The following is a 12578-nucleotide window of genomic DNA, read 5'->3' as shown; positions in this document are numbered from 1 at the left end:
ACCCTTTGAGAGGAAACTGGTGCTAAAGGAATTGCCCTTTGTGTGTTGCAAGTGCAAGAGCTCTTTTACCTCTTCTATCCAGACACTGGCAGAACAAGCAAAAGATTGTTTTATATTTTTTCCCCTTTCACCTTTCAGTGCATTACTGTGCTGGATTTTTGTGTTACTTAAATAATAATTCTTCTAATGTAGATGATTTTGAAACATGTTCCCAAACAAAAGTCTGTGAACTTTGACAATTCTGCAACTTTTTCCCTCTAGAATGGCAGCAATTCTGCTTGTACCATGGCCGAGCCGAAGTCAGTGTGTGTTTCGGTGGATGAAGTGGTCTCAAATGGTATGGATAACCAAGACATTCGACTAATGAATGGACATTTAAAAAAGGTGGACAATACTCTGACAGAAGCTCGTCGTTTCTCCTACCTACCCCGCAGACCAGCTGTGAATATTGAGTTTAAAGAACTGTCATACTCTATCCAGGAAGGGCCATGGTGGAGGAAGAAAGGTGAGGAAAACTTAATGTTTTGGCTAACATACAAGTGTTATTGCCTGTGTAGATAGTCATGATAGGTGGAATGAGTCTGTCGTGGATAGCAAAGTAAAGTGAGTAAAGGAAGTGTGTTTTCACTGTTGCCTTTGCTAGGCTTCTTGGTATACCCATTGCCTGCACGTGGCACCAGGTAACTTTCCTGGTGTATGGTCCCTTGCGCTCCAAGAAACTGTAGATGCAGTAGTTCGTACAACTGCTTATTTCTGCCTCCCAATTCTAAAGCATCTGAAGTAAACATAGTATTGCTGTGTTGCCAAATATCTGTCCTGTGATCTTGCACATCTACAATTTGTTGTTGAGGGTGGGTAGAGCAGGCAGTAGTTTAAAGTTGGAGGTGGGGGGAAAGAGGATGCTTTTTTTACTTTTGCTATTGGCTGTTTTGTGAAATGGTTATTTTTTTCAGTACTCTTTCAGAACAGCAAGCATCTCAGAATTTCAGAAGGCATTTGAAACCATGATAAAAATTATTTTCTGAAAATGCTCTGTTTGGAAGTAAATGCTGTGAGCTATGGGAATCTCATCCCATCCATGGCTCTTGGTGTTTTATGATGGTATCTCTAAGCTTACCATTTATTGTAACTGATGAAATCACTGGCTATTGCTAGGACTGAATCCGGAGGTTTAGTCAAGGACCAGGATGCTCTCGTTAGCTACTTTGCTAATAATGCACAGCAAAGAGCTCACAGTCTACAATACAGGGCATACCAAAATGACGCAGATGTTGGATGTATGTCAAGGAAGTGAAGTGTTACCTCTTTCCTCTCACAATCCAGTTTCACTTGTAGCTACTTCTGAGACAATTCTTCTGGAGTTGATTTGCTTGTGAGAGTAAGGAGGGAATATTCAGCTCTCTTCTTCATATGCTCTTGGTCTATTCCAGTTCTGAAGGGTGGGTGTGAGGTGGCTCTGTCCTTTTTCATCTGCTTTGTATTAATTCTTTTTATATCTTCATCTGCTTTACGTAGCCACATGTTTCCTAGAGAGTTTTTGTTTTTTGTGTGTGTGTGTGACTAGTCATCTCTGAAAGGAAAACTAGGTCATGCAGTAAATTCCTGCTAGCAAAAAGAAGTAAGCCCAAGAGAAAATATTAAAATCTTAAGGAGAATTTTGTGTGCTAAATTACATAATTGCTCTTCCTTGAGGATTCTCTTTTAGTAACATAAATTGGTATGGTTATGTGCTTTACTTCTTTTTAAGAGATAAGCCCCTGCCAATGCACTACTCACCTGAGCTATACTTGATACCTGTGCTTGCACTGAGTCTATAAATCCACTGGCTTACAGGTTCTACTTGAAATTGTTTCACAAAGTACATTTGCTTCTGTCTGGAAACTGTGTCATTATCACGACACCAAGGCTTTAATATTCTAAAAATGTGTGGTATGAAAAACACTAGATCTATGGCCATGGAAGTGCTGCTGTATGTGGACAGCCTGTGCATACAGTTACTCCTTTGTTAAAGGATGTGGAAACTTGAGGCTTTAATGGGTTTTTCAACATAAAAACTGTGTGCACACACCTGTCTTCTTTTAATTCTTTATTAAAATTCCACGTAGCCATGTTGTCCATAGGAGAACAACTTGGTTTGGCAGCAACTTTCGTACATTCAGATTTATTTTTTATCTTATCAGAACAAATTCAAACATTCAAGTTATTTTTCCCACAAGAAATGGAATTATGCCAAAGTGTTTTATGTAAGATTTAAAAACTTGAGGTTTTTAGCTGGATCTCTTTCTTATTGGCCAACAATTATCAAGGAGTTCTAGACCGAAAGCCTTTGTCCCCATTTGCTGACGTGTCTGAGTGACTTGGCTTGAACAAAATGGCACATCCTGACAAAATGTCCTGCTGCTGAAAAGGGCCAGTTGCAGTATTCAGCTGTAGGGCATGGCTGGCTATGGCTGTTTCACTACACTTAGATTTGAGAGAGGAAATTAAACTTTTCTATCTGTCTGTGAGCAGGAGTTCATATTCTCCCCTCCTCACCTTGTCTTGCACCATGTGTCTTTCCTTGGACCATGAAGGATGGCCTCTGAATGGCTGTGAGGCCTGCTGTCTGCCAGCAGGTCTTGGAACTCTCCTGCTCGCCAAAGATCTAAAAAAGACTTGGGGGGTTTACAGTTGGTGCCAAGCTGAACATGAACCAGAGTGTACTCTCGCTGCAAGTAAGGTAAATCACATCATGAGCTACCTTTGGAGGACATGGTCAGATGGAGGCAAGTTATTATCCTTGTCTTCTCAACGTTGTTGAGAGCCCAGCTGGAATACTGTATCCAGTTTTGGACCCTCCAGATCAACAGAGGTATTGGGAAACTGGAAAGGGTCTGCCATGAGTAAAAAGTTGGTCAGGAGACCTCCAAAGAGAGGCTGAGGAAGCTAGGCTTGTTTGGTCTAGTGGAGGGGAAACTGGGGGATGTTTTAATTCCGGTTGACAACTACCTGGAGGGTAGTTATAAAGACAGTGGAGCCAAACTCTTGTCAGTAGTGTCAGCTGATATACAAGAGCCATATTGCAGTTTGAGTGCCTTGCAGTGGGTGATAGGAAGTATGCGTTCACCAGGAGGTTGGTGCAGCACAGGGACAGGTCACACAGAGATGATGTGCTTTCTCCATGCCAGGATGTAGAAGATTTGGCTGGACAGAGCTGACCTGATCTTGCATTGGTGATTGTCTTGCTTTCAACAGAAGACTGGACTAGGCAACTTCTAGAGGTTCCTTCCAAGCAATACTTCTGTGATTCAGTGCATTCCTGACCAGATTATAGAAACCTTCTATAAACAAGCTTTCCTCCTCCCTGTTCCCTACTCCAGGGAATGACCCAATGTATTGATTTTAATACAGAAGGTTCTCTCTTAGAGAAATAGAAAGCTGAATTGTCTAAATTGTCTCAAATGAAGGTAAGGACCAAACTGTCAGATTCCTTGAATTGTTGTAGTGGTTCTGCAATAAAATTGTTTGTGTGCCATTTGGGATATCTTTATTTAAAAAGGGTGGCTTGTAGATGAATATGCTACACATAAAACTATTCTGAACGCCTCTTACTGGCTTCTCCTCCAATGGGAAACTGGGACTTTGCAATGGGTTTAATCTATCTCTGCTCAGCAAAAGGGCAATACTGGGCATTGAAACACTAGTGAATGTTCTAGCTCTGCACTCCTTGTGGGTTCTCTGTACTAAAAGGATCCATCATTGCCGTGATGTGAAATTTTTAGATTCACTTTTTTATGATAACAGTATCAGAAAACACATCCCTGAAGGCACAAAATCCAGTGGAGGAAATGCAACTGATTTTTAAAAACCAGTAAACTTGTACACGCAATCTGAAAAAAAAAGGGGTGGGGAATGTCTCTCAGTTCACATTGTTCTTGGGTGCTGGTCATGGCAATGAGCGATAAGGAATGCTGTTATGAAAATGTGCCTTTTATATCAATGGCATTTCTATTCTGAAATGGAGCTTGGAAAAAAATTCTGTTGTTTCTACATCATGCTCCATAACTGTAATGAGTTGGTTCAAACCTTTCATGAGTGTTGGATCACAAAGGGAGAAGTATAGTTTCTTTGCAAAGACAATTTGTGCCACAATGTTGGAGAGAAATTCAGCTAAAGAGCAACAACAAAAAAAAATGTACTCCCTTCAGTAAAGCAGTATTGCAGAGTAATGTTAAGGTTAGGCCCTAAATTAACAAAAGGAGGAATAGTTAGTAATGCTGCCGTTGTGTTCTGTACTTAGCTGTATTGTTCAGGCAATGAGACTCGTGCTATGTAACATCATTTAATTTTTATTAAAAGCACAAAGAAATGTGATTTTTGCATTGCTTGTCAACAACAAAGAAGCTAAATAAGCCATCGTAGACTCAATTTAGAATTTTTCATTGATTTGTGTCTCAGCCTTAAAATGCCTAATTTGTCTATTACATCTCATTTTCTCTTTAAAAATAAGGAATGGCATTTTCGTTCTCAGATTTATATGATAAATGCTGTTCTACTAATTTTAATGAAGTTTTATCAGATTCATAGCAAAGATGGGTATGACTGTGAACTCGATTCTTTCATGGTGTAATTCCTCTTGAAGTCAGTGGTATTAACAGGGCAGGAATCTGGCCGGTGCGTCCTTGATCAAAGCAGCTGTATCTGACCCATTCCTTTCAGTAGGAGTTCTTGCCAATATAGGATTTGGAAGACGTTAGAGAGGTAAAAGTTTCAGAAGGTCTTGGATGACTTTGGCATTTTCCTCATAAAGCTTTTACGGAATTAGTCAACTGTTAGAATCAACTGTTTCTTCGGTTTTGAAGGAAAGAGAGTGGTAAGTGACTTCATCCAGATCTTGTGAGGGGATCTTCTTGTAAGATGAAGATGAACTGGCAAAGCTAGAAAAAGGAAACTTCAGCACAAAAGAAGTAATAGAGCTGCTTAGTCCGAGAATGCTTTCTCCTTTCCTTTAGGAAGAGGGAGCTGACTGGCTTGGAGGGGAAGAAAAAGAGGAGAGTCCTCCATCAGGTCCAGTATGGGCTTCTTAAATGAGGAAAAGCAATATCCACAGATCTTCAGAACAAACTGTGGCCAGAATTTCAGTGTCTTGTCACAAAGCCATTTGCCTAAGGGCTGAGAAGGAGATCTTAAAGTGGATCTTATCTTGGCTTCTGAACTGTTTAAACTGCAGTTTGAAAAGCGAACCACAAAAACATATATTGGTTTTACCAGTTTATAGAAAAATTATAGATGCATGGGTTTTAATTCTAGACGGCCTGAAAACTGTATGCAAGGGGATTTTGGAGAAAGGTCCGTGCCTTAGCTTTCTGCCATTTTTGTTAAAGGCGCCATAAAGTAATCTAAACAGAAGGAGTAGTTTGAGGACAAAATTAAGGAGAGGGCACAAAAAGTACTTTGGAGCCTTCTCTCTTCATCAAATTCATTTAGTTTTACTTTGAAAAGATATATACATTTTGTATACCTGCCAAAGGACATTTGTCCTGTTGTTGCTCAGTTGTTTTGTTATAATGTAGGATGGAAATGGAAATATTGTTTCTACATAACTTGAGTGCATCCAGGAAGAAAGTAGTAATAAATTGGCTTTCAAAAGTCCACAACAACTCAGGGATTACTTTTTTTTTTCCCCCTCACACTTGTCAGTATTCATGGTTAATTAGGCAACATTTTAGTTGGAAACTTCTCCATTGTTATTTTTAGGACTGTAATGACTCATTTGTGCTGCGTTTGAGTGTAAGTTCTGGTAGGATTTGGTCTTTAGTAACCTCCAAGGGAAGGACTCCAGCCAGTCAAAATGCAGACGGATGTTTATACAGAGTGATTTAGTAGCAATACAGAAATTCATGCTCAGAAGAAAATGTAATATTTCAGTTATTTTGGGTTTGTTCTAATGGCTCTGACCCTGTGGCAACAGCCAGAGAGGTGCTGTCTCTTCTCACAAGATTGTTGCTTCATAGCTTTGAGATTCAGCACGTAGAACAGCAGGAGTGGCAGCAGGGGAATGAAGGACGGTGCTTATTCTGGATGGCTCCGTCATGTCCGATAGGGAAGTACAGTGTCTTTGGCAGGTTGTTTGATATTCATGAAACACAAAAAGTGCCTGTCACAGGCCAAGATAGTGTCATCAGAACAGCTGGATACTTACATTTCAGCGAAGAGGTCTGTGTATTATGTTAATACTTATCTCTGCATAAGATGGAAACTTAACCCACTGTCTCTCATCAGCAGAGATTTAAACAGGCTGGGTTTCGCTGATTTGCTTTGGTGCTCTCTTACGAATTAGTTCTGGTAGATGCACTTGGACAGACCTGTTTCTTTTTATTTAGCTAGGCTTTTTTTTGCTGCATCCTTTCTCTGACTTCATTTAAAAGATTTCACAACCCCCCCCCCCGAGATAACTGAAGACACAGATGAAAAAGGGGTGGGGAGAGGAGGATTTGCCCTAAATTATTTGCTAATCCTTGCTGGAGGAGTCGGAAAAAGCCTGTCCTCATCCCCAGCAGGTGCACTGCGGTAGAGGTGCCGCAGGCACGGTCTGGGTCTCGCCCGCCGCGGTTACTGGCGGGCAATGCACGGAAGTAACCCGGCGGTGATGCTCTCGCCCAGGCCCTGGTTGGTTGCTCCGGGCGCTGTTGCTAAGATGGGAGGAAAAGGTGCAGAACAGGAAAGAGCAAAAACCCACTTTCTGAGAGAGGATTTGGGTTTGTTTTTTTTTTTTTTCCTTGCCTTTCTCTGACAGATGGGTTGTATTGTTTTCATCCATTTTTGCCTGCTTTGTCTGAGAGTGTGTATGCATCCCGCAGAGCAGGGTGTATGCAAATTAAGATCCATATGTTAGAAAGAATAAACAAGTTAAGCTGGTTGAAATGAACTGTGATACTAGTAAAAAGCTCTTTAAGCAAATATTTTTGTAGATTCTTTTTCAGTTACTTAAAATGTTAGTGAAATTAATTAAAATGGAACATTATTTTTAACAGAGGATTTCTAAGTGCGTATTTCAACCTTGTAAAATCCATGCAGTTTTTCTTTTACCGTTTATGCTCTCTCAAGGTGGTAAAAATATACTGAGTAGTCACTGTTACTGGAATAGTTCACAGCATTTTATTAAGTGATACATAACTCTTCCTAGCATCCTCTTGCATGGGTTGTATAAAATAGAGGTTACTGAGGACAAGTCTTGTTCAGCCCCTTTGTCTGACTCCTCTACTGTTTCCCAGCTGAGTATGATTTTACTTCAGCATTACTTATTTTCCTCCATGCGGAACCTGCTGTTATTGTGGGGGTTTTTGTGGTGGGTTGTTTTTGGGGTGTTGTTGTTTTGTTTGTGGGTTTTTTTGTTTGGTTGGTTGGGGGTTTTTTTGTATGCAGAGCTTTCTTTTGGCAATGTGTCTGAGTTTGACTCAGTGAGTTTTGGACACTTGAGTCTTTGTGTGAGTAGAACATATTTTCTTTCTTTTCCTTGCCGCATTGTTCATTAAAACTGCATGTTACAATAAACTGTTTTTCATTCCAGCTGATGTTTTAATACAATGAATTTTATTAGTTGCTGTTGTGAAAATTTGTAGCCCAGGGATGAAGTTTTAGAGATACATCAATTAAAACATTTCAGAATGTATCTGCCAGGGAAGTGGTGATGGCAGTGGTGGTGATAAGTTGTTGGGAGTTTGTGCTATGGTGTCCGCTGTTTCCATCTCACAGTAAGCATGTGTTGGGAGGCTGGCTGTAACTCACCCTGACAGCCCTCTACTACAACTTTCTATACACTGAGTGGGATTTGATGAAATGCTTTGCTGTCCTCTGCCCATATGCCGTCATCTCTTGCTTGAGGTGTTGAGGAGGTAGAGACAGCATGCACCATCATATGGGTGTACTTTTTTCACATTTCAAAGTTCAATTCAGTCCATAGTCTGAAGACATATCTGAAGTCTGAAGGAAGATGAAACAAGAGTCATTTCGCAGTTGAAGACTTCAGCTATCAGATGGTTGATCAGGGTTCTCCATAACCGCAGTAGAAGGAAAGAGAAATCACAAAAGCAACCAAGAAGATAAGCTAGCTCAAGAGTAAAAATGCTGTTGGAGTTAATTTTTACTTGGGTATTTACATGCCATTTTGGAAAGTGCCTTCTGAAAGCTCATGGATTCTAAACTTACCTGCTTACTAAGGCAGGTCGTTTGTTTTCAAGGGATTTAATGTCTCAGAGTTCAGCTCTGTGGTCTCTAAAAAATGAATTGCTTTACACTTCCCTGTAGCATTGTTCTCTTAGGTGAACTGGCTGGCTTTGGGAAGACAGAGTTCAGGGAACATGATGCTGCTCAAAATGTGGCAGACCCTCACAAGAAGTATTCAACTGCATTATAATTCACAACTGTACACATTAAACTTGTGGCTACCTTTTGTCCTCTATTAGAAAGCTGTGTTTGGTCTTGCTATTAAAATTAACAACTCAAGACTTACTCCAAAACAACGCGCAAAGAGAATCCCAGGAAAATTTACATGATTGTTTAGCACACAGGAACTGATTCGGATTTAAAATTAAAGCATTGCAAATTGAAGGGTGGATGTTTGGTCTCAAGATGAATGTCCTTGAGGCAAAACCTAAATGCGTTAGTCAAAAAGGCCATGCCTTATTCCCGGAATCTCTGTGACTTGAGGTGTGCAAGGATATAGCACAAGAAAGACATGGACCTGTTGGAGTGGGTCTAGGGAGGGCCATGAAGATGGTCAGAGGGCTGGAACACCTCCCCTATGAGGACAGGCTGAAAGAGTTGGGGTTGTTGAACCTGGAGAAGAGAAGGCTCTGGGGAGATCATATAGCAGCCTTCCAGTACTTAAAGGGGGCCTACAGGAGAGATGGGGTGGCGCTCTTCATCAGGGAGTGTAGCGACAGGACAAGGGGTAACGGTTTTAAGCTGACAGAGGGCAGATTTAGACTAGACATTAGGAAGAAATTTTTCACTGTGAGGGTGGTGAGACACTGGAACAGGTTGCCCAGGGAAGCTGTGGATGCCCCATCCCTGGAGGTGTTCAAGGCCAGGTTGGATGAAGCTTTGAGCAACCTGGTCTAGTGGAGGGTGTCCCTGCCTGTGGCAGGGGGGGGGGAACTTGATAATCTTTAAGGTCCTTTCCAACCCAAACCATTCTATGATTCTATGATATATGTCTAAAATAAGACTGAGGTCTTGACAAAAGTGAACTGGGAGTTTAGGTCAGCTTGGCAGTATATGAAGTCAGAGAAGGTCCACCTGGCCCAGTGTCCCTTCTCTGACAGCAGGTAGAGCTGAATGCTTGAGGAAGAGTTCAAGTGCAGGCAGGTATGTAGTAGTGTTTCCCTGGATTCTCATAGCTTGCAACTGAGAGGTTTCCTGAACCAGGTGTAGTATCTTTGTGTTCACTAGCTCTTGTTGGATTTTTCTATTGTAAAATCATTCACCTGCTTTTTGAACTTAAGTGGGGTGTTGGTGTTCATGGTGACTCCTCACTATTTGCCTCCTTTTCCAAACCATTCCGGAGTTAGGTGAACAGCACATAGCCCAATACAGATTCCCTGAGACTCAGGGGTAAGCTTTCTTCATCGATTGACCACTCGTTTCCTGTTGCTTTGTCTGCTTTCTCATTTATTCGAGAACCAGCCATCAACCTTCTTGTTGGATTCATTTATTTAACAACTTTAATAAAAGACCTTGTTGAAATATGACATCCATGTACGATGACAAAACGGCCCTCTTTTTTTAAGGTCTTGCTTCCAAAAGTCATCACATGCAATTTGTATTACCAAGTCTTGTATCAGAGACTTCTGCACAAGATCTGTCTTTTTTCTCTATCAAAACTGTTGGGACAGTAGCAAGATGAGATGTTACTGGTTCAGATTGCCTTTCCACTGTGCTGGCTTTGAACCTAGAAGCTAGCAATTTTTGTTCAACACCATTGGTACAGAGGGCAGCAAAACCACCAGCCCTTACTTGGACTGTACCATGTGGAAAATTTAGTTGTCTAGTATGAAGGTAGTTTACAAGCACAGCTTTAGTGCAGAACTGGCAGAGTTCTCCTCATTAAGCCCAGGACCAAGCTATAGCAGGCATCCTCTTTATATCAAAGCCTATGTTAATTAGGAAATGGAAAGACTGAGGGTCCCCAAATCTGTCCAAAAGTAGTCACTTTTTCACCAGCTTTCAAATACATGAAAAGAAGTTACGATATAATAAAATACGTGTGGGAGAATTGCTGCCCTTTTCAACCAATTCTTCAACTTGTTCATCCCCAAAACATTGTGTTAAGTGATGGAAAAGGGTCACAGCACATACATAGAAGACCAAGCAGTTTTGGTTGTTTTCAGTAACTGAATCTCAATAGCTTCCTATGAGTAGATGTTCTTATATATTTCATTTGTTCCTGAGATAGTTATCAGGAGGCCTGTTGAAATATTCCATTGGTGATTATTCAGATATTTGAAAATGGTTCCCTTTTGAATTACGTACTTTATTGAAGACGTTTGAGTTTAGTTTGGCCTTTGGATACTTCATCTCTTCTTAGAAAAGAAGATTTTAGAATGAATATTTGATACAGAATATAAGTGGTAGTATAAAACACAGAATGACTGTGGCTGTCAAAGTGTCTCTGGAGTGAGGGCAAAATAATTCCATCTAGGAAATGGTGAGGCTGGAGACGCATGCTGCAATATATCTTGAGTCACGCTGCAGGAACTTTGTAACTGTGTTTCCCAATTGGACTTTCTTGTTAATGTTAGGCTTGTATTCTCATTTACAGTTCATTTAGACTTTGCTGATTTCAGTGGGAGAAACAGATGCAGTCTGAAGACTTAATTCTCTTCAGAGAGGATAGGGATGAAGCCATCTGAATTCTTATCAGAAAGAAGTACGTGGAATAACGTAATAGTCAAGCTGAGTTAACCACTTGTTTGTTCTTTTTTCATTATGTATCTGTTCCAAAGAAAAATAAATGGCATAAACCTTGGCTTTACAAGATAATTTACCATCTGCCTCTCACCTAGTATCTACAGCCTACATCTTTTGTGTAAGAATCTTATTTCTTCCTACTTTGCATGCTTGCAATAATAACAAATGTTGTTTATAATTGCAGTATGTCTGCTTCAAGAGAGAGGAGAAGATGGAACATGCAGTGGTCAGGTTCCTGGGTAAATGAGAATGAGACCTCTGCTCTGTCTCTTGCTGATTTGCAGAGGGTAGACTTCTATGCCAGACAAGAGAATAAAGGAATTTCAAATGAAGTGATGCACCTAGTTAACACTAAATTTTAAGAAGAAAAAATCTAAAGCGATGGAGTTAAATTGTTAAGCAATGGAGTTATATTCTGCCCTGTTGCATCTGTTTTGTGCTTGTGGAAGCAGTCAAGTGGATGAGGCTGCACCAACAGAGCGTGACTAGTAAAATTCTTTTAGTCGTGATCCAGTTACTACCTCGAGTGCTTTGGAAATTAAACACTCTAATAACACCAGCATGACAGGGCTAGTATTGGTAAATGACTACACAATTAAAAGCAAGAAGATCGAAGGTAAATATTTGCTATTAGAGGAAGGGCACTTTTTTTTCTGGGTCAAAAAGCCACAAACTTCAGCGTACTTATTGAACATGAATGCTGAGGCCCAGCTATCTAAAATAACTATTTAAGGCACATAAAGCTGAAGCCTGTGGGTGGCTGTCTGGGATTGAGTTCCTTTTGCTTCTCTGCTTGGAGAGGTGAAGGTCATGTGCTGCCACCAGAGGAATGTCAAAGACAGGGGAGAATGCGGAGGGGTGTATCTGTGCACAGCTGGCCGTGAAAAGTTACTCCCCTGGGTTTTGGTTTTGAATTATTTGAAGGAGAAATTGCTCCAGAGGAGCCAATTGAGAGTAAATAAATATTAAGCATGCAGATGCTGGATCAGAGACCTTTCTGAAAACCAGTTGGATCAGATCTGATTTGTAATCAAAACTGCAAGTTCTTCACAAGAAGTTTGCAGGAGTTTCTAAGTGTGGTCATTGTAAAACAAGAGGTTGGCAGTAGCCAAAGCTGGTAGGGCTTCAAGACCCACAGAGATTCCTCCTGCACCAGCCCAGTTGGTACTTGGCAGCCTCTGTTCTGTATTTACAGATGCAGTTAGTAACCAAGGCGGAACACATATTCCCAATAAGCACGTCACACATCTATACATGCCATACACTCAGCCAGCCATATGGACCAGGAAAAGCATGGAAGTGCCTTCATAGCACCCACCTAAACACTGACGGCACTTTTGCAAACGTGACCACTGGCAATGGCTCGCCACTGTTCATCCCCGCTGGCTGCTTGTGGGTTGCACACACACACGGCAGGTCTCTCCACCAGTGGGTTTTGGACACTCCGTCAATCCAATTGCTGGCCCAGACTCTGTGGTCTCCAGGTTGGCACCTGGACCCACAGGCCCTCAGCTTTGCAGCCTCTCACTCTAGTTACGAGTCCATCGTGATATTTGCTAGCGCTCACACGCACGGGCTCGCAGTAGAGAGAGCATTCACATGGTAGGTAGTTGGCAATAGCGTTCAGC

The 12578-nt window shown here is 41.2% G+C and overlaps 1 protein-coding gene across 4 annotated transcripts in view; it reads left to right on the top strand.

Annotated features, from left to right (window-relative positions):
• Nucleotides 1-254: 254 nt before the first annotated feature.
• The window catches only part of ABCG1 (ATP-binding cassette, sub-family G (WHITE), member 1), a 50849-nt gene continuing 38525 nt past the window's right edge, over nucleotides 255-12578 (top strand). For all 4 annotated transcript variants that reach the window (XM_010085643.1, XM_010085642.1, XM_010085641.1 and 1 more), the window contains exon 1: nucleotides 255-505. In XM_010085643.1, coding sequence (XP_010083945.1) covers nucleotides 286-505 — 220 coding nt within the window. In that variant the 5' untranslated portion in view covers nucleotides 255-285. The remainder of the gene's footprint in view (nucleotides 506-12578) is intronic.

This window comes from Pterocles gutturalis, unplaced genomic scaffold (assembly GCF_000699245.1).
Source record: "Pterocles gutturalis isolate BGI_N339 unplaced genomic scaffold, ASM69924v1 scaffold16420, whole genome shotgun sequence".
NCBI classification, from domain to species: Eukaryota; Metazoa; Chordata; class Aves; order Pterocliformes; family Pteroclidae; genus Pterocles; species Pterocles gutturalis.
Note: the sequence above shows the minus strand (reverse complement) of the source record. Positions and strands in the feature narration are given on the sequence as shown.